The sequence below is a fragment of the Zootoca vivipara genome, chromosome 1 (assembly GCF_965207765.1).
Source record: "Zootoca vivipara chromosome 1, rZooViv2.hap1.1, whole genome shotgun sequence".
NCBI classification, from domain to species: Eukaryota; Metazoa; Chordata; class Lepidosauria; order Squamata; family Lacertidae; genus Zootoca; species Zootoca vivipara.
The window spans coordinates 78427562-78449263 of NC_142582.1; the positions used below are offsets into that span (position 1 = coordinate 78427562).

Consider the following 21702-nt stretch of genomic DNA (forward strand, 5'->3'; position numbering starts at 1 on the left):
AGATGGTTGCTGTCCTCAAGCACTTGTAGAAGTGCATTATTTTTAAGTGAACTGCTTCTCGAGCCAGGGTATTTCTCTTCCTGGAAATTTCACACATGGTAGGGGTCATTCAAAAGAATTCAACTTGTACTTTTTTTTTCATTATCACTTTATGTGGCTCCTCTTATTAATTAAAATAGATTCTAGAGCTAAGTACTGCTGAACATCCATACAAGTTAAGCCTAAGCTTGGGAGGGGGGTGGTGGAAAAGATAGCAGTACAGTAGTTGCTTGACAGCTCATTGCTTAAAATAGCCTGGCTCAGCCTTGAGTCATAGTTTGTTCTGATGCATCTTTCTTTTTTGGTGGCTGGAAATGCTGTTAAGGCACAGCAGTTGCTTGCCTTGATGCATGCACACACAATGCTGTTTTTAGCTAGTTATAGGAGTATGTATGGTTTCATTCTGACTTTTTGAAGCAAAATGTTCAGCACGGCTTTATAGGTTGATGCTCTTTTAGAGGCACAAGCATTTGATTTTTTTAAATGAATTTGTATTTATTGAAAAAAAATGATTGAGTGGAACAGATTTTATGAGAGTGCAAATGCAAGCTCATATGTATGCAGTACTAGTCCCCAAACCATGCCAGCACTCTGAAATATTAAACTGGTTCTCTAGCAAGGTTCAGACAGCTGTCTTTTGGTTTCCTTGTACATACTCCTTGCAAATGAGTTTCATCTCCCACTGTGACAAGTGCTCAAAAAGTATTCTTTTCCTCTCCTATTTGAATGAAGGCATAATTGCAAGATTCTATGACCTTTGGTTATGCTTTGATCAGAACTAGGATGCATATATGAGAAAATGGGTACAAGATTTGGGTCAAAGAATAACCAGGAAACAATGGAACTGGATTTGGGACAACTTCCATTCTATTATAATTTCTTCCTAAGGGAGAACTATTTAAAAACCCTCTGTGAATGGCATTTAATGCTTTATAAATTGAATATATAAGTTAGGATCAGAAAAATGTTGGTGATGTGGATTAAATAAAGCAGATTACATACATATATTTTGGAATTGTTCTCAGACAGAAATATTCTGGAAGTATGTTCAGGTTAATATATCTGATATGTTAGCATATCACATACCCTTGGAACCTATTTTTTTCTGCTTGGTTATCTGAAAGATGTTATTCTGGAAAATGATCAAGAGATAGTACTCAACCTCATAACTACTGCTTAGATTATATAATAGCTAAAATGCCTTTGCCCATTTTATACTTTTCATTTCATGGGATCAAAGTGCCATCATGCTGAAAATATTTCACATTCAATAACCAATGCTAGGGAAGGTCTGACGACATGTCTTTTTCCTCCAGTGTTTGGTCCTTTTCATCTGCATTCATTTTTCTTTGGTGCTCGAGGATCCATTCTGTGGGATCTATGTTTAGCATTTTCCTTACCCACTCATCTCTTTGCACTCCATCAACAAACTCTTTCAGTGAAATTTTTCCTGGAAGAATAATTTCAAAAATGGATTAAAAGTGGTTCAGCCATAACTTAAACCAGTGGATCGGGGTATCAAACAACATCTAGGAATCTCCAGTGTACACAACAAAGGTCAGAATCATCTTTGGGACTGGGAAGCCAACGCCTTTCGTTTCATGGAAGGGATGGCTTGCCACTTGCTCTTACTGAATAGTGTAATGATTGCAGTGTATATTCTAAAAAGATAATTGCTGTGCAATCCCAGATGGGTGAGTAGTTATGGTTACTCGGGAAATTTGCTTTAGGAGCTCCCAGGGCACAGCAATATTTCATTTATTGCCCTTTTATTGCTATAAATGATTAAAAAGAGAGAACTTAAGCCCCCCCACACCTTTATTTGTATATGTGGCATTGAAATTGGTGGTTTGGCCTCTTACAACATTTGTTGATGAAAATTTGTCTGTGACACTCCTTTTCCTCTACTAAGCATGAAATTTGTTCCCCTGAGCTCTTTGAGTTTGACAACCTTGCTTCAGAGCAAGTGTTCTCTAGAGTGGAGTCTTGTTCTGCCACGGAAAGACCAAAGTAGATTATCTGTTATCATTACCCATAAATGAATATTATCTTACATGCAAAGTACTTCATTTGCTCAGCTTCATCATATATAAGATAGGCCAGGATTATTCCCATTTACATAGGGGAAATGGAGTCTGAGAAACAGAAAGGGGAAACAAGTGCAGAGTCTTGCTTTGCAGCTCTTCTTCCTCCCAGCCACTGTTGGTCAGACATGGAAGGACAAGAGGAGCCATGGGGGCATGTTGTACTTGCGGTTTCCTTAATAAACAATAAAGTCAAAACATTATTTCCTGTATAGTTTTGGTGAATCTTAGGTTCCTCCCAGGGAGTCTTTTAAGTGAGTCACTAAGAACTGTATTGTTCTGCTAGCCAAACAGTTATGCAACTGAGCAGCTGTCCTGAGACGTCATATTTCGATAAGCTCTATTGTGTATATATCTTAGCTCACAGCTGAGGCATTATCAGAAAAGCTTAGCCCTCTTTTCTACATGATTACCCATTCTTCCCAAATTCCCCAAGATAATTAACTTAGGCTGCAATCCTAAACAAACTTTCAAGGGAGTAAGTCCCATTGAATAAGGTGGGACTTGCCTCTGAACAAACATAAAGTTAGTGGCATTTGCCAATCTTGCATGACTGGCAACAACCAAGCATCCATAACAGCTAATGCTCAAGACTCCGTCACACACCAGTGTAACCAAAAACTGGAAGGCAAAATGAGAGGGCTATGCAAATACCTTGCAAACGGTTATATGTTTCCCTGGGGGAGAGAGAGGATCCAGCAATAGGCAGAGCCAGGGACACTTCTCTCTCAGCAGCAAAGCTTTAGTATAAAACCTACCAAGCCACTGTGCTAAAACTGGAAGCTGCAGAGAGGCAGTGGGTATGTGAGAGCTTCTGGACAGAGGAGTTTCCTCTCACTCTTGGCTAGGATGTTTTAAGCCCTGTATGATTAATTCTCAAAATGCAAGTCTTCACCCACAAATTAGCGAGCCACAAAGCGTGCAACGTTGTCTGTTGATATGAATAACATTCGAGTCAAATGGCTTCAAATATTTATCTTCTGTTCTTGAAATGTGATGTGCGAAGAGCAGTTTTTAAAGCATATGTCTGAAAACTAGTATGTCTGTGTTATACTGAAAATATAACTGCACTGACGGTACTGTGTTATGCAACAATATTAGAGCTTGCAGGCTCTTGAAATTAAAGTGTGGTACCTGACAGGACCTGGAGACAGAGGCCGGAGTATCTGGATGATTAGCCTAAGGTTGAGCCCAGCACTCTTTTGTGGGTCCAGAACAGAACCCTTCACTTTTGGAGCAGCTATGGGAGTAGCACCTAATACAAAAGCCATCCAAGTGCACAGCTAAAAGACAGATGCTGGGGGAGAAACAGCCTGGCACTTTCCTTTTTTGGCAGTGAGCCTGAAAGCTAAATCTTGCCAGTTCATTTTTTCCGAATGGTCAGCATTGTTCCCAGGTAGTATATCTCAACCTATTTGTTCAAAGAGGAATTGTTGGCATCTGTCTGTGTCAGGAGACAATGAAGTGCATCATCAAGGGTGAAGTCAAACCACTGCGTTAGCAGCACCAAAGTGACCTCCCCAGGACACAAACCTGAGCAGTGTGTGTGGAGGTCCAGGGCTGCCCAGACTACAGGACTCACTGATGTGGTCCAAAAGACAGCAGAGCAATACATTTGGCAACAGCTTGGCTGCAGGAGTTGCTAGAAGGAGGTGTACAAGGCGTCACCTGTGTTAGGGACTCTACTCTGGAATTAGGTAGGGTTTACTCCCTAACCATTTTTCTCTTGAAGATACCCCACAAAGCAGTGGAAGTTTGGGATCAGAGATTCCTTCTCCTAGAAGAGCTACTTTCCCAGGCTGACGAGCCCAATCTGCCCCTCACTTCCCCCTCTACAGCAAATGCAGAGCCATTGGACCCACTTTCACTTATAAGTCACTGCCACCTTTGGGAAGCCCACAGATAATTCTAACAATAAAGTACATTTACCATCATTATTTTCATCCATCAGTTGAAATATTCTGTTACACACTTCCTCTGGGGTTGACATCTGAGTATCCATATTTCTTGCCCATCCTTGTTTGACATTATAGACACTCTGGGGGGAATTAATTTAAAAATTAAAGAAACACACGTATTTATATGGCACCATCCATACATGGCACTTTACAAAGGATGGGATGGCAATTCCTTGTTCAAAGTCACTTACAAATTGGTTGTCAACACACAAGGGTAATAGGAGAGGAAGGGGACGAAGGCAGGGGTAGAAAGTAACAAACATAGCTAACTAAAACCTATGCCTGAGTAGGCTTGCTGAAATAAACAGGATTTCAGCAGGCATCTAAATCAATATACAGTCGTGAGAGCATTCGCCTAATGTCAGTAGGCAGGGGATTGTAAAGGACAGGTTCTGCTGCGCTAAAAAAAATGTTCCTCTCAAATGCAGAACAAACATTATATGGCATTTGTAAACTTCAAGTTCCGCTGAGCAAAGTGGCTGAATAGGTGTGTATGAGGCAAGAAAATGTCACAAGTAAACTAGTCCCAAGCTGTTAGCAGTTTTATATACCAGCAATGTACAGTAACCTTGACTTGGCCTGGTAACAAATTGGCAGTCAGTGCAAATCCTTTAGTAAACCACTTAGAGACTGTTTAGGTATTAAGCAATGTATGATCATTTTTCTTGCACAAATGAATGCTCCCACAATTGTGCATTAATGAAACACACAACAGCTAAGATCTGGTGCAACTTCTCTGGGGTGAGACACTATCTGTGGACCAACATGGGCATAGATTCTTTTATTCTTCCTGACATATGTTTTGTATAGGCTATCAGCACTTTTGGAGTTGATGTATCTAGCTATTTATTTTCCCAGGGGAGGTTGGAAGACTCCTGCAGGCAGCAGCCAGTATAAAGCTTATTCCTGTAGTTCAGTGCCCTGAATGGAGGCATAATTTTGTCAGATTCCCGCAGATGAGTCTGTGTCATTCGGAGCAGATGGAGGGACAAACCATGTACACCACAACAGAGGAGGGTGCAAAATAAGGGAGCAGTTTGTGTCAGACAGCAAGTAAGGTGTGCATAACAAGGGAACAAGGCAACACCAGCAAAATAGACACTAGCAGCAGCATCAGAAGAACTGATAAATACACCCACAAAGCCCTCGACAATGCAACCTTAACTCCAGGCACTGATTCTCTTCTCTACAATTCTGATGTAGACTAAGGCAGCCTCTCTACATAAGTACAGAAAGTTGCTAAGAGAGCTGGAAGTTCCTTAGTCCCCACCCTCAATCCAGAAATTGTATATATATATATATGTTTTAGACTTTGTCCCAGAGCAGTGATCTGTCCCTTTCTTTCCATGTCCCAGTCAGATTAGAAAGGGCAGCTGTGTGTGTGTGCATATTAATGATTCCAATGAAAATCTCTCATTTTCCTCCTTTCACTATGATCATTGTGTAGCATTCAAGTTTTGACTTAAATCATGCCATAAGGCTGATCTCTCTCTCCCACCCCACCCCCCGTTCTTCATCTGACACCTGGGATATGTAGCCCACCTGCCATTCAGTTTACATTTCTTTTAGTTGTCTGTAAACGGATTCAGCTAAAAGCCAGTGTAGTGGTTAGGTTGTTGGACCTGGGAGACCAGAGATCAAATCCCCACTCAGTCATGAAGCTCGCTGGATGGCCTTCCTCCAGTCGCCACCTCTCAGCCTAACCTACTTCGCAGGGTTGTTGTGGGGACTGTGTGAATACGGGGAGAATCATGAGCACCACCTTGAGCTCCTTGGAGAATAGGTTGCATACAGATGCAGTGAAATAAATAATAATTCATGGTAAACAGGTCCAACCAATCTCATGGTTTGGCGTAATCCTGCCAAGTCATTACTGGGGACCCCTCTTCTTCTAGAAGGACTTCTTACCTTCACCATTTTCCTTAGTTCAGCCTTATCAAGAAAGCCATTCCTGTTGGTGTCGTACACTTTAAATGACCACTTCAGTTTGTGCTCAAGTTTTCCTCTGAGTACTAGGTTTAAAATTGCTACGTATTCCAAAAAGTCTATCATGTTATCCTGAAACATTAATAGAAAAGCAATCACATGAAAACATCAATATTTTTAAAATTATCCAAATAGAAATGGCAGAACAATCATAATTTTTGCTGGGTGCTTCTAGGATAATAAGCCTCCAGGCTGAGTTAGATGGATGTACACAGAAGTTATCTACAAGTGTTTTTGAAAATTATACTTACCCCATTCGTGTCAAAGGATTTAAATGCATTCTCAGCATATTCAGATGCTTCACTCTGGCTGGTAATGCCAAAAAACTGCTTAAATTCATGTAAATGGAGACCTCCGCTGGGGCATTCTAGAACAAACTTTTTGTACATATCCTGTAATTCTGCCACCTCTGTTCCTTTCATGTTACCTGTGTGGAGCTGCCCCATGCTCTAAGGACACTTAAACCCCAGCGAGGCATCGAATGCCTTATAAATATTCTGCCCTGAAAGTGTAAGTAACTTACAGTGATGTTATGAAACAAAGATTTGTCTTAAAGCTTTAAACCAGAACAATGGGCAGCTTCTATAATCCAAACACAATGCCTTTCTTATTGTGTCTAGACAATTGAGAGCATTTTCTCTTAGCAGAGTAGCTTGCATCATAGTTATATTTTTGGAGCTCTAATAATGCCAATGCACTCATGTCCACCACATTGCATGCAGTCTTGGAACTGGGCTGCAACAAAGTACTGTACAACAAACCTTAGCAACAACATGGCTACAGTGGAAGCATCCTTCAATTGGAAGATGAGGACAAGATCATTCAATTAGATCACTTGTTGGTTGCAATCCCCCTGCACAGGCACCAACTCCTAGGGGCCATGGGGGCTTTGCCGCCCACAATAAAATATTTCAACTGCCCCCCCAAAGTTGATGGGGATTCCCATTCAAATGGTGTGTGTGCGATGTGTCATGTGATTGATTATGTGGGATGAGGCTTACCTGGGCTCCCACAATATTCTATTCAAGTTGGCACCCCTATCCCCTCGTAAAAGGTTATTAACAAATCTTAAAAAGCAATACACATATTATTTGGGCTATCCAGTTTAAAGCCTGTTTAAATAAATAAAAAGGTGTCAGAAGAGCAACAAATGGTGCTCCCTGCAATGGAAGTTCCACAGCCTGGGCACCAAATCTCGGCCTTCCAGATGTTTTGGACTACAATTCCATCTTCCCCAACCACTGGTCCTGTTAGCTAGGGATCATGGGAGTTGTAGGCCAAAACATCTGGAGGGCTACAGTTTGGGGATGCCTGGGTTAGGATATGTCTGCATCCTGTCCATTGTTTTCATCATAAAGCAGGAGCAGGGACCAGAATGACAGGGACAGAAGTTGTCTCTTTGGGATTTTAAAATGCTAGCTGCCATGAAAATGCTTCATAACCACCTAGTTTTCACAAGAAAAGGAAACAAACATGCAGGATGAATCATTAGTTGTGGTTGAGCTTTGATAACAAGAGCCTGAGGAAGGTCAATACAATATATTGCATATGGCAATGGCATGCCATTGTGCCATCTGCAGATATTCAACATAATGGAAAATGAGACAGCTAGTCTGGACACAGATTTTCTTCATTGAGGAATTATTTAGAAGTGTTTGGATTTGATATCCCGTTTTATCACTACCCGAAGGAGTCTCAAAGCGGCTAACATTCTCCTTTCCCTTCCTCCCCCACAACAAACACTCTGTGAGGCGAGTGAGGCTGAGAGATTTCAGAGAAGTGTGACTAGCCCAAGGTCACCCAGCAGCTGCATGTGGAGGAGTGGGGAAGCAAACCGGTTCACCAGACTATGAGCCTACCGCTCTTAACCACTACACCACACTGGCTCTCATCAATTCTATTAATTCTGAAGAAATACATAGTGCTGAGGAAGCTTAACGAAAGGAGACTGTGTTGCCATCAATCAATACAGCTCAGTCTACCATTGGGAAGTTATTCCAGGAGATTTACGACACAAATGCAATGAAAACTTCAGATATATATATATTTTTTTGGAATAATGTTTATTTATTTTCCAATGAAACAACAATATTATATACATTTTTCATATAACAAATAAGAAGAAAAAATAAAGAAAAAAAGAAACCCAGGTATATGTGAGCTTGACATGAAAATATAAGCTCAAAATGAAAAATTATTCATTCAAAGAGAAACAAAAAAAAATACTTATATTGACATAGAACATATTGTATAAACAATTGACTAAAAGGAAAAGAAAGGAAAAAAAGGACTCTGGACTTCCTGTTATCACCAGCAGCTTGGTTTTTGTTCGTTCATTATCGAATGTATATACAATCAATACTGTTTCTACTTTCAGTATGTTTTCACATTCTATTTCTTTAAGCTTCCACAAATCTAATAGGTCAACCTATATCCTTACCAGTTCACTCAAACGCTATCATAGTAATTTTATCTTCAGTGTATTTTTTAACGTATTTCTTGTATCTATCCCATCTTTTAACAAATTCTTCCTTAACTTTTCCTCTCAAACTATTTGTTAGCTATGCCATTTCGGCCATTTCCTGCAAATTTTTTTGCCAATTTTTGGGGCCTCTCTTTCTTTCCAATTTTTGGCAATAACCAAACGAGCCGCTGCTAAAGCATATAGTAAGATTTCTTTTGATTGTGATGGTATCTCTTTTTGAGATGTTATACTTAATAGGAAAATCTCTGGTCTTTTGGGGATGTTTCTCCCCCAAAAATTTTGTATCTCATCATGAATTTTATTCCAAAATTTCTTAATGATTTCACAAGTCCACCACATGTGAAATAAGTTTCCATCATTACCACCACACCTCCAGCAAACATTTGCTATATTTTTGTACATCTTTGATAATCTGGAAGGTGTGAGGTACCATCTGTTATCATCTTTAACATGTTCTCCCTTATATTGCAGCTCGACGAGAACTTCATATTGATTTTCCAGAGGTTCTCCCATTCTAAGCATGTAATTGGATAACCACAATCCTGTGCCCACTTAATCATAGCAGATGTAACCTTTTCATCCATGACTTCGTAATCTAGAAACAATTTGTACATTTTAGAAATAAGTTTTGTATTGCTTTTCAATAATTCTTTTTCAAATTTTGTACATTCAATCTGGAACCCTATTTGTTTATCTTTTTTAAATAATTCATTCAGTTGATGATAATCCAACCATGTATTGAGATGTTCCCTTATGTCTTCGTATTTTTTAATTTTAATTTGTCCTTCCGCTTCTGATATCATCATATTATATGTTATCCAATTATTATCCATATTTACTCTTTTTGGTGTTATTGCCTCCATTGGGGATATCCACCTTGGGATTTTTGGTTCAAGATATCTTTTGTATTTGTCCCATGTTCTGAATAAAGCATTTCTTATTATGTGGCTTGTAAATTTTTTGTGTGTCTTTCCTTTTCCGTAATTTAAATAAGCGTGCCACCCAAACCTCGTTTCATGTCCTTCCAGGTCTAGTACGTCCACGTTTTTTAGCAGGCACCAGTCCTTTAACCATGTTAGGCAGGAAGCCTCATAATAAAGCCTAAGGTCTGGGAGGCCAAATCCTCCTCTCTCTGGAAGATCAATAAGTATCTTGTGTTTGACCCTCGGCCTCTTATTTTGCCAAAGGAATTTGGACACCTCTTTCTGCCACATATCAATCATCGTAGTCTTTCCAATAATTGGCAGGGTTTGAAATAAATACAATAATTTAGGCAGAACCTTCATTTTAATTACCGCGATCCTGCCGCAAAAAGATAATCTAAGCCTGCTCCATATTTCAAGATTCCTTTTGATCTCTTCCCACTTCTTTACATAATTGTCTTCAAATAAGTTGATGTTTTTCGGGGTTAGCATTATTCCAAGATATTCCAAATAAGGGAGGAAAAAGAAATTAAGGGTATAACTTTAGGAAAGAGAAGTTACAAACTAAGAGCTTTCGCGGATGATCTTATCATTACCGTGGAGAACCCCAAACAAAGTCTCATTAAAGTTTTGGATATCATAAAAGAATATAGTGTAGTTTCCAGATTTAGATTAAATTACAATAAAACTAAATTATTGGCAAAAAACATGACATTAGCAGAGAAAGAAGAAGTACAAAAAGCTACCCAATTAAACATCTACCCCAGACTAAAATATCTTGGAAAAATATCTTGGAAAACTTCAGATATCAACTTTAAGGTCAGGTTCCTGCAGAGAGGGATGATTCTAAGAGTTTGTGTGTGTTGTCAGGAATGCTGGCCAAACCCAGCAGGCAGGCCTATCCATGCCATTTATTAGGAAGATATTTTGGTGGTCCATGATAGCTGGTAGATGTTTCCTCAAGAGCCAGAACTCACCTGACTGTTCTGATTGGGGAGAAATTACTGGAGTAGGTCACATGCCTCCCACCACCAAGCTAAGGTGGACTCTAAGAGATCATTTTGGACCAAGCACAAGCTTTCGTGTAAGCTAAAGCATATAGGGGCTCATGTGGGTTCTTTGGGGGAACAAATATTAACTTCCCAAGAGCATCAGCCAGGTGAGGTGAGAAATCCTTACCTAACAGCATCTCCTCTCGGTCATGTGCTCCTTACAAGGAGGTGTTCAGTGTCTTGCTTGAGCTGAAGTTGCCGTTCTTGCAAAGACCTTGACCAAACCAGGCCCTCCCATTCAGTTCCTGGAGCAGCTGCCTCAAGCTACAGGTGTGGCTAAGTATCGAGGAGCAGAACACCTTCCCAGCTATCCTGCAAGCAGCTACAGCTTCAAGTCCAACTTGGTCATCACTACCTTCCAGAATTTCATCAATGGTCAAAGCCCCCCAAACCCCACCTATGTTTCTCAGCCGCTTAATGCAAACTATTCATTGCCTCCAACATCATGTCATCTTTCAGAGCTGTGTTCATAGCCACCCCCTCCCCAAATGGTTGTTTGCTTCCAGCAGTTTGTCACTGTTACCTTTCAAAACTGCGTCCATGGCCACCCTGTGATCTATATTTAGTGTAAAGCAGTGAGGTGGCCAAGTTTGCTAATGATATCAAATTACATTCAGGATGTTAAAACAAAAAGGGGTTAAGAAGGACTCTGCAAAAGCCACACCAAAATCTTATATTTAAAGCAATATTATAGACTTTAACCGTCATGGCTTGCCCCAACAAATACTGGGAGCTCAAGAGTTCCTGGATGCCTAGATCCAGGTTTGGGGCAAGTACTCTTTGGTGAGAGAACCCCAGCAGAGATTTAAAATCACTAAATATGCAGCAAAGTAACATGTGGAAAGATGGGCTAGTTACAGGTAGGTAGCCGTGCTGGTCTGACGTAGTCGAAACAAAATAAAAAAGTTCCTTCCAGTAGGGAAGGACCAACTAAGTTTGTCATTGGTATGAGCTTTCGTATGCATCTGAAGAAGTGTGCAAGCACTTCAAAGTTCATACCAGTGACAAACTTAGTTGGTCTCTAAGGTGCTACTGGAAGGATTTTTTAAATTTTGTTTTGAAAGATGGGCTATTAGACCTTTAAAATATGCTCTGCTCAGTTCCTTCCAAAGTTCCCCTCTTCCCTTAGCATACAAAAAGACCACAAGTTTGGTAAGTTAAAAATGATTTATGTATTCCTTTTTTATTTCTTCCCTTTATTTCATTTAATTGAAATATTTTCAATAGAATATATATACCTTAAAAATGGTTTGCTTACAAACTCTTCAGAGGTCAGATTAATGTGCTTTTCCATACAGCATTCAAAAAAATGTTGCACAGGCAATAAAACTTGGCTTAGTTCCAAAGTACCTGTAGTGAATATTCCTAACTTATTGGTATAGGAACTCAAGAGTGGCTTGTTGGAACCATGTGGTCTGGCCTTGGAGCAACCAGCTGAGACCTCCTCACACGCTTCATGCATTACCGTAATCAGACTTAAGTATGTTGATTGTATGAGGCTGGTTATCCCACACTTAATCCTTTACAAGATCAGCTGATAAGGTTCTGCTCAGGCTTTCTACCCTGGAGGATAAGGTAGGCAGATTCCCACTACAGGGGTTTTTCAATGACAGTTCCTTTACTTTGCAATTCACTGGCAAATCCCACAGAATTTTAAGGTGGAAAGGGGGGTTGTCCCAGGGTGTTGTTGTTCAGGTAAATTATTTTTTAGACCTGCCTATAATGTTTAATGATGTTTTCTCTTCCAATTATAATTTTAGGATCAGGTTACATGCAAAGATTTATTGCTTTTTACCTGTTTTATATGAATGCCAGTTCATTTGCTTGGGGAGATAAATAAAACTATGCTTTTTTAACATGAAGGTAATACCATTTTTTTTGCTAGATGAGCAGATGAACAATAAGCAGCAACACAGGGAATGCATTTGTGAAATTTGATAACAGCTCTGATTTTTTTCAGGACTTCAGCAAATATTAATGAATTTATATTATTCTGAGTGTTTTGTAGAAAAGCTAGAGTAAAATATGTGAACATTTCCAGTAGAATTCCACCAGCCGAACAGAAGTGAGCCATTGTCAGTGAACCATTAACAGACACTCTTGGTTTCCATGGGAAAATGGTTGAGAATGACTGAATCATTGATGTCTGAATAACTGAATGGCATAATGGATGTATTTTTTGAGAGCAGTTGCCTAAAACAATGCTCTAAGGAAACTCCAACTACAAGTCTATTGCAAATCTCCATGTGATCTTCAGATGATGGGTGGAATAGAAATTTAATAATAGTTTATACATGAGCATAATTGTACTATTAACCATAAGGAATTGCTTTAGGTACAGTATATTTTAAAGGGGGCATGGATCTAAAACTATTTGTGCAAGCAAGTATACTTATCTGTAAGCAAGGGGCTACTCATTCCACAAACAGGTGGCTGCAACTCCTGTGCTACATCATTGCGATGGGTTCCACAATCTTATGTTGTTGTTTTTAAGGAGGAAAGAATTGCCAGCTGCAATACATCCACCCACCATGGAGGAGTTGAATAACTTTGCATGTATAATTGGGGCCTTTAATTTAAACCATAGTATTTTATATTGAAAATTATTAGGTACCTTGTTAAGTATACTGAAGTCCAGAGTCATGTTTCTGCCCTAATTATTGCATGTTTACAACACCTTAGCCTTCAACATGGGAGTTCCATTTCTATTATGTTTTATAGCACATCTCCTTGCCTTAGTTTTGATTTAAAGCCTATCCAAATAGGTTAATAAACAAGCTGCAGCAGTTTCCTAAAGCTAGCCTATTTCTTCTCAGGAAGCAACACATCACCTTGAAAATGACCTTCATTTCCATCTACCCACTCGTGCAAAATTTCTGATGGATCCCTACTTTTAAACATGACAGCTCTGGTGTACCAGTTTCCTATAGCAGCTTTGGCGTGGATGGGAGCAGGGGACTATGGGGCAACGTTCAAGTAACCTTCATGTTATCCAATGACTAATCAATGACCAGTGACATCCCCATCATTGCTCTGAACTCGGAGAGCAGTCCAACTAACTTAAATTCAACTAATTTAGCAATCCTTATCAAGGCACACCATTTATTGAGTGAGGGTGCCATTGTGGTTTTAGAAATATTTTAAGCATGTGAAAGGTTGTGCATAAACAAGTATAAAAGCAACAAAACATCACTAACCAAGCTGATGTTTGCATAGCGAATTATCCAACAAGCACGATGGGATATTTCATAAGTTAAACATGTGCTGCAGAATGGAGATTCCAGGGATTGTTGGCAGGCAAGTTAAATAGAACACACAGAAAAATTGGCACTAGGCAGTGTCTATACAGATGTATTATCTGTGAGCTGCAGATCTAGATAAAACATTGTCTGAAAGGCTGCCCCATTTAATCCTAGAGTACAATAATACATTCGAACCCATGATGCGATGTCACAAGACGCTGCTGAGTGTCACTGGACTACAAGGTTACTGCAGCACTCGCATGAGGAAACTTTTATGGTGAAGTGGAAATTAGGTCTGTCCAAATAACTCCTTCTGAACTTTTGCCCACCATGTGAAATATGCCTCACTAGAAATACTTCCTTATAGCCATGTTGGGAAGAAAAAATCGGAACCTTAAGTGCATTTGACAGTAGCCAGCAAATATATGCTTTCTACGGGTGCAACTGGTTGCAAGTTGTGGTGTGGAAACAGAGGCCCATGATGAAAGGGTATGCAGTCCAAATGTCAAGTAGACACTTTTATTATTGAGATAAAAGTCTTACAGATAGGAAAAGATGAAAAATAAGTTGGCAGTTTCATTAGATTCAAAAACTCTGCTATGAAAAGTTTTAAGTGCACAAAAGTGATACAAGTTTACAGGCAGAATGAAGCATCACAAAGAAAAACCCACAATGCAGTGACTACAATGGAGTAAACAAGTTTTGCTATTCTACTTTCCATTTTCCCTGATGTATTCGGTCTCTGTTCTCAATGTGTGGTGCTCTCTCTTACAAGGCTATTTGTCAATAGCTATGAAATGACTTTTGTTGTTGTTCAAAGTATTTCCCTCTCCAGATCAGAAGCAGAGCATCTGGATTGTGATCAGCACAGAAGTTAAGCCAAGGACCATCCTACTACCTGCTGTAATTGGGCTGCTGTTACACAAATCTTTTTGGCAGCAATGAAATTTGAAGCTTCCAGTCTTGAATTCTTTCTCAATAAAGTCAAATTCACAGTTGGAGTATTTCCAGCAGTCAGAGATATTTCTTCCATTACCTTAAAAAAAAAGACAAGATTTTATGGAAAGTAGTTTACTTTCCTGCTGAGCAGAAAAATTGGGGGAGGGGAGAAGAGTTTAAGAATGTCTATTCAAGTTTTCCATACCTTCCTTACAGTTATTATTTTAAAAAATATTGCCTATCTGTTCAAAACACGCAAGGTAGCTTTTAAAATACTGTCATAAAAATATAGAGACAGCATCTAAAAAAAGAGAAAAATAAACCATGTATTTGCCCCCAAACCTTATTTGTACATTTGAGATATTCTACTTTACAAGAGCTATTTGAAGAAGCAGCCAGCTTCCTATTCCAGTAAAAAAGGGAATAGTATCAAGCCAAAGTAACCACCCAACACCCATTTGCTTCTCGGCAAAGGGGAAATGGAAATGTGTAAAAGAATTTCACATTGAATACAAGGCCTGCTTTACTTCTTTAAGTACAAAAGATGAAGTTTGTATGGTCACTCAACATTTGTTTTTAATATGCATTTATTATGAAAACTTATATTTTATTTTAAATTCATTTTCATGTTCCCAAAAAATGTATCACCGTATCAAGAACAGTGTTTCAGGGAGAGAGCTCTGCTTTTTGTGGTACAATGCAAGAAAGATAAACTAATTTTCTTACAAGTATTAGGTTACATCCATTCTCATGGATTGCCCAACTTTAAAATGCTCAGGGACCCCTACCACCTTCCCTTAATGTTTCATCTAATTAAATCAGCCCAGTGTCTTCCAGGAACTTCCACATCATAAAATATACCCAAAAATGTACAATGCTAGGTGTACAATCAGAAATTAATGAAGAATATTAATGAGGATGGGGAGAGAAGAGTCAGAAGCAGGACAATAAAAATTTGCCTAATGCCATATTTAAAACAATGCAATCTCTCAACAACCTCTCCCTAAAATAATTTGAAGAAAAGGCCTCACCTTCAGTGGGTTGGGAGGAAAAAAATGCATAAAATACAAGTGCTGACCATAACGCACCTACCTATGTTTCTGAAGTAAAGAAAATAGGTCTTTTAAAATTGTACTTAATCCCAAGTTACACATGAATCAGATAAGGCAGCATACTTACCAAAGTTTAGCAATATGCAAGAGTCAGTATCACCTGAGCATGTGACGTTAGTTTTACATGGACCTACACCACCCAGACACTGATAACATTTTAAGGCAGCTCCTAAATGAAAGAGGGGAGGAGAACAGAAGATGGTCTTATTGCAGGCTTCCATCATTAAACTACCGGTAGATTCCTGGTAACAAGCTTGAACTACAATATTGATGTAGAAATGATTAAAAGATAAAAGTGTTGCGTACCGCAAAGGCCTGTTATTAGGCAGGTGTGATGCGGTCATGCAACTCTGTTGACTTGCATAGCCACGAGGGTGGCTTTGAGGCAGGGATGGGGAACCTGTGGTCCTAGAGAGGCTACTAGATTATAGCCAACACCCCTGACCGGCTTTGGGTCATGTTGGGTGGGCCTGGAGGGCAACAGGTTCCCTATTCTGCCTTAAAGCTTTTAAATCCTTGGGATTGGGTAAATTAAGGACCGTTTCCACACAAACTGTTCTAATTCTAAATCTGCCTCTGATTCAAGGCAAGTGGTGACTTGTCTTGTGGTGTCGCCAAGTAATAAGAAAAGCCCCCTGGAATTTTCTCCATAGGGGGGGCTGGCTTGACCCCCCCATATAAAGCATTTTCATGGCTCCAGATGGAGACTGTTTTATTCACCAAAACAATGTCATCCTTTCAGCTTCATCACATAAGTTGTTAGCCAGTGAAAGGTATGAATTCTTTCAAAGAAATCTTAATAAGCACTCATACATTGACCCTTTAAAATAATCCTAAACAGAGGGATTGGGATGTGAGCAGAGGCACTTGAATAAAGCAGATGGACCCCAGAGAGAAAATCCTGGTAAACATTTACTGAACAAAATAGTATGACACTAGAGCAGAAAGAGATGCAAGTTTTGTATTTTGACAGTCCTTGTTGAGAGCAGCCTTAAGAGTCAACTAAACATCCAAAAGGAAACTCCCTCACATATCAGATGTCACAGCTCACCAGAGCACATACTGCTTCAGGAAAGATCATGCCACCTTACCTGGTTGCTCTGCAAAGCTCACCACCACCAACTAGTTCACTTTAACAGTAACCATAGAATTCATTCTTAAATTGCACTCTGAGTGATCTCTATTGTTGTCCTCCCAACAGGGGAAGCTATAATCCTTCAGAGATTATTGAGCTTCAGTCCTGTCAGCACAGGCAAAATTTGAGAGATGTGGAGTCCAACTACCTTTGGAGGAACATCCCTGCCTTAAAACCCCTGCCTGTATCATTGTATTCTAATGTTTTGAATTACTTTATGTAATGTTATTGTTGTGTGTCATCACGGGTTTCCCATGGAAAGGAAAAAAGGAGTTATAAATTTGAACCAAATAAAAATAGTTTGTGGCATTAATGCAAGGATTTTCTCATTGCAGGAACCAAGTATAATCTAGTATGTATGCAAAAGAGCCATATGAAGAAGTCTATTCAAGAGTTCCTGATTCAATTCTAGAAGATCTGACTACAATACAGCTGGAGATAGCACAAACCAGTTTCAACAGCAATACCACAAGTATAGATTAAGCTATGAGCCATAAGCAGTGGTTGGCATTTCTGAAGAACTACCTACCACATCCCAGTAGTTTTGCCTCCAGGAGTCAAAATTAAGCAGTCCTCCTTTGCTTACTAGAATCATAGCCCACCAGAACCCCCCCCCCCCAAATCTATTACTCTTTAGGGGAAATACCAGCAACAAGTCCACATTTCTCTCCCAGCCCCTGAACCCCTTTTTGTGAAGCCCGCCTCCTCTCTGCTCAGTGGCTTGCTCTAAGTTCACAATATTTTTTAATAGTGCACTTGCATACTTACCAAAGTGGCTGAACAAAGTCAGAACAAATGTGGCGATCAAAACGGTGGTAACAAGAGTCTTCATCTTCCAATTATTATTTTCCCCACCTTAGCCTACAAAGCAAAAACACAGTTTGGTTGGTACTGGATGTTCTGAAGCAACAATTCAATGTAGCACTACGGCAACTGTTCTGTTCTGGAATTCTCTGAACCCCCACCAGAGCCAATTTCAGAGCATTTTGTGGGGGGGGGGGAGAGGCAAGCCCAGTTGAAAAACCTTGTGCAGACTTCCACTACAGCAACTATAGCAACCAACCAACCTGCACAATACCACAAAAGCAAATCTAGCCATCCTTTGTTAACATGCCTCACAATGAGCAAAATGGAGGCATGTGCTTTTTTTTGTGTGGGGTGCAACACCCATTTCTGTTTGCTTAACGGAGATCTTACACAAGAGTGAAATTTGCTTGCATCTCTGAAATTGTGGGCAAGTCCTCCCAATTTCTACACCAAACTCTCATTGCCACCCCTTAATGAGACCCCTTTACCCAGTGATGCACAACCACTCAAATCCCTCTTTGGTGCCAATAACTTTATTTGCAGCCACAATTCTATTTCTTTTGGCAAATCGTACTTTAATCAAGCTGTCATGGAGCAAGAAAAAAGTAGCAGAACTAATGACAAGGCCAAAACAGCAGTCTTGTGCAAAACTGGTAACACTGCAAATGTGTGGTGCAGAAAAAATACGAGGACTGGCATATCACCCAATTTCTATATGCACTATCCTATGTTACCATAACCACAATCATTTACCTATTGCCTTTAAGGAGACAAATCCTTTCAAGGCAGCTTAATACAATACTATTTATTCAAAACAAAAACTCGCCAGGATCCTTCCGAGGGGAGGGGTGGCATCCAGAATGCAACAGGACCCCAGTCCCTGGCGATATTCATTCCTACAGACACCCTTACCGGGGATCTCCACCTTCCATTATAGATGAAACAGCAATGTTCAGAACTAGGGGCATCATCACATGGAATTCTTGCTCCTAAGAAGCACATATTATAATATATCTTTAACAGGAGAAGTAGGGAACCTTTAGAAAAGGCAGGTGACTGTTGGGGAAGGGATGTAATTTGTGGACCAGAGCCAAGACTAAGGTGAGTGAAAGCCATGATCAAATACACATTTAAGGCAGCAATTTTGACATACAAGTGGGCACCTATGGTGGCCAAACAAGACCAGAGTGCTCTAATCCATTTGGACAGATTTGTTTTAAAAACAACACCAGAAAACCAGGGAACACATTTCAGTTTATAGAAAATCATAAGCGTAACAATAGCCAAGATGGCAGTGGTTGGTATCCACTGGAACTGGCAGGGCAGAACGTAAGGAGACCAATTGTAGTTGGAGCCAAAGACAGTGGAGAACAACTAAGTCTAAGCTTGTCCCCAACCCTCATCAGGCTACAATGCCAACGTTGAGGAAGTGGAAATGTAGCCAGTGCCACCCTCTGGGCTGGTTCTGAGTAAGGAGGCAGATGAACGTCAACTGAAGTTGCGGTAGTACCCCATTTGCACTCATAGACCAACCTCCTCTGACCAAAGAGAAATCCAATAGCACATCATATATGGATTAATCTTCGGGTAAGGAAAATACAAAGTTGCTGTTATGTACAAAATTATAATCTTATATACTATAATCAACTTATTTAACCATCGCTGAATACTGTATCGGCCCACCTAAACTCCACCGGTTAAACACCCTGCCTAAACACCACTAGTAAAAAGCTTATTGCATAAGCCTAGTTGTCCTAACTACGTGGCCTTCTGGCTTGAGAAGAACATATCTACCAATGGAATCCCAAGAATGGAAACCAGCTCCTTAGTTCTTGGATGCAAAGCCAAGATATAGGATCCAAAAAATTTAAAACAGAGGATTAGCCCAAGTGCAAATTAAATAAAAATGTTTCTTTACAAGCAGCAAGAATGGAATCTGAAAGCAAAGTTTTTCTTCTGCAGACAAAATACTAAATACTACACTGCAGCACAGAAGACATCTGGGGAAACTGTGATAACAATGAAACCAAGATTGAATCCAGAGAATAAAAATAAGACTACTGTACTCTGTTCCCAAACTTCCCAAAAACCATTTCTGGTTCGATGACTTGTTGCTTTAATTGTCTTTTACACAGCTAAAATTTGTTCTGTAGCAGCGACAAGACAGCAAAAACGGTTTCCGTTATTTATGGGCTTGATATGGTATCAAACCTTATCAGAATACAGGGACACTGACAAAGATCACCCAGCACCACTAGATTCACATGGAGTAACAAAGCTATTTTCTTATTAAAACTGGTGTACCCTCTTATCTGTACTGCAGTCTTGTCAGTATTCCTGCTTCTAACAAAACAATTCTGCCTGCTTGACACTTCATCATCTGACAAAGCTTCTTGGCCAAAGTTTCCTTCCTCCTCCAGTTTTGCTTTCACTGTGCCTGCAGACTGCGCCAGAACTGAGCTCAACAATGCAGCTCATTGCTTTTGTTTTGTTGCCCTTTCCCCACACCAGTTCACTTTGAAGTAATAACAAAACAGGGTGAACTCCTCTCCACTACACATACAAAGAAACGGAAGAGGTGCTCCACATGTTAGTGTAGGAGTGTTGCGAGAATGCTCAGGGTGCTCCTCCCAGGGGCTGGAAAGGGTTTAACCTCTGGTTTGCTAGTAAAACTTAATTACTGTGTTGCGAAATGATGCATGTCACCAACATGGAAAGTCTGGAAAGCTGTGCTGTAGAGGCCCAGAGGAAAAATCAGCCATGGGCCACACCCATACATATTCCTCCGTAGGCAGCAAACTTTCCACAAGCAAGGAGGGTTGGGTCACACCAGGTTGGGTCTGCAGCACGTTCATGTAACATTTTGCCTTGTGAAATGTAGGGTGCTATTTTACATCTCCCCCTTTTCCTTTTGTTAAATTTCATTGACCAATACCTTTACATACCAGCTTCTTTACAATAACATTTCCCCACCTGATGAGAATAAATGGCAGGAGGTGCCCACATTGCAGGTTCCTACTGGGAGGAATAGTCAGGTACGGTAGGTACCTCTGAGAGCATCGCTAAGTAGACAAGCCACTGCCTCTAGAGAACGAGAGAGACTTCCATCATTTCCCCCCAACTCCCAGTGCAACGGATCCGGATCATACAGGAATGTAGTGAATCCGGTTCCCTACGAAGGCCCTACCCATGGGCGTAGCCAAGATTTTTTTGGGGGGGGAACCTCATTTTTATTGATTTTTATTGATTATTATTACTACTTGTATTTAAGGCTACGCCTATAGGCCTGCCCATGCGCCGGAATGAGCAACGAGCTTGGAAAGGCCTTATATACACCAAGCCTGTGCATTATTACATAAATAACGGTAATTTTCTCCAGCATGATGGAAACCTCTCCCCCAGCATTACTAGGCGCGCATTTCCCTTCGCGAAGTCTCTGGGGCCAAATCGGCGCCGCGTCCTCCGAGCACCGCGCTCAAAACCGGGCATTGCTGCGCCTGCCTCGGCTTCTCCGCGAGACCGGCCTGCTAAGCGAGCAGCTATTTCGGTCCCGCTGCCGCTCCCGAATGCCTTCCACGCGCTTTCCGGCGCCGCCGCTCGCATCTTGCAACGCGGTGCGCAAAGGGACAAAAAGAAGGCGCGGAAAGACTGGTGGTGTCGCTGATGATCAAGCCCCTCGCGGAAGAAAAGGCCCCTTGCACTCACCCCTCCTCGGCGCCCCCGCGCTCCTACCTGCACACGCCTCTCAGTTGCTCCGCTTGGCCCGGGGAAATTGGTTTTTATATAGCAAAAGCCAGCCTCGGTTTAGCCTCATTGGCCGAGGGCGGGATTCCTGATTGGCTTAAGGGCTAGCGGAGAAGGTGACGTCATGGGTTAACTAGAAGGAACGGCTCCGTTGCCAGTAAATCCAAGACCGTCTTTGATAGGAATTTGCAGCTTA

The 21702-nt window shown here is 40.6% G+C and overlaps 2 protein-coding genes across 4 annotated transcripts; both read right to left on the bottom strand.

Annotated features, from left to right (window-relative positions):
- Nucleotides 1-508: 508 nt before the first annotated feature.
- LOC118088112 (guanylyl cyclase-activating protein 2-like) lies at nt 509-6676 on the bottom strand. Its single transcript, XM_035121319.3, has 4 exons — nt 6319-6676; nt 5990-6139; nt 4053-4161; nt 509-1489 (listed from the first exon to the last, which is right to left on the bottom strand). The coding sequence occupies exons 1-4, from the start codon at nt 6511-6513 to the stop codon at nt 1320-1322; spliced, it is 624 nt and encodes a 207-aa protein (XP_034977210.1). The 5' UTR covers nt 6514-6676; the 3' UTR covers nt 509-1319.
- Nucleotides 6677-14261: 7585 nt separating this feature from the next.
- LOC118085720 (CD59 glycoprotein) lies at nt 14262-21518 on the bottom strand. 3 transcript variants are annotated; one of them, XM_035116691.3, is made up of 4 exons: nt 21468-21518; nt 17724-17816; nt 15888-15989; nt 14262-14805 (listed from the first exon to the last, which is right to left on the bottom strand). In XM_035116691.3, exons 2-4 carry the CDS (start codon nt 17785-17787, stop codon nt 14606-14608), a joined length of 366 nt encoding a protein of 121 aa, XP_034972582.1. In that variant the 5' UTR covers nt 17788-17816; nt 21468-21518; the 3' UTR covers nt 14262-14605. The 3 variants fall into 3 exon arrangements, with proteins under 3 accessions (XP_034972582.1, XP_088524735.1, XP_088524740.1); XM_088668609.1 differs by having other exon boundaries at nt 20736-21518; XM_088668614.1 differs by having other exon boundaries at nt 18675-21518.
- Between the last annotated feature and the right edge of the window lie 184 nt (nt 21519-21702).

Coding starts and splice junctions, on each gene's coding strand:
- LOC118088112 (XM_035121319.3), bottom strand. CDS start 6,513: ATGGGGCAGCTCCACACAGGTAACATGAAAGGAACAGAGGTGGCAGAA. Junction 6,140..6,318: donor AATCCTTTGACACGAATGGG/GTAAGTATAATT, acceptor TTAATGTTTCAG/GATAACATGATAGACTTTTT. Junction 1,490..4,052: donor GATGGATGAAAATAATGATG/GTAAATGTACTT, acceptor TTATTCTTCCAG/GAAAAATTTCACTGAAAGAG.
- LOC118085720 (XM_035116691.3), bottom strand. CDS start 17,787: ATGAAGACTCTTGTTACCACCGTTTTGATCGCCACATTTGTTCTGACT. Junction 15,990..17,723: donor GACTTTGTTCAGCCACTTTG/GTAAGTATGCAA, acceptor TCTTTCATTTAG/GAGCTGCCTTAAAATGTTAT. Junction 14,806..15,887: donor TTGCATATTGCTAAACTTTG/GTAAGTATGCTG, acceptor TTTTTTTTTAAG/GTAATGGAAGAAATATCTCT.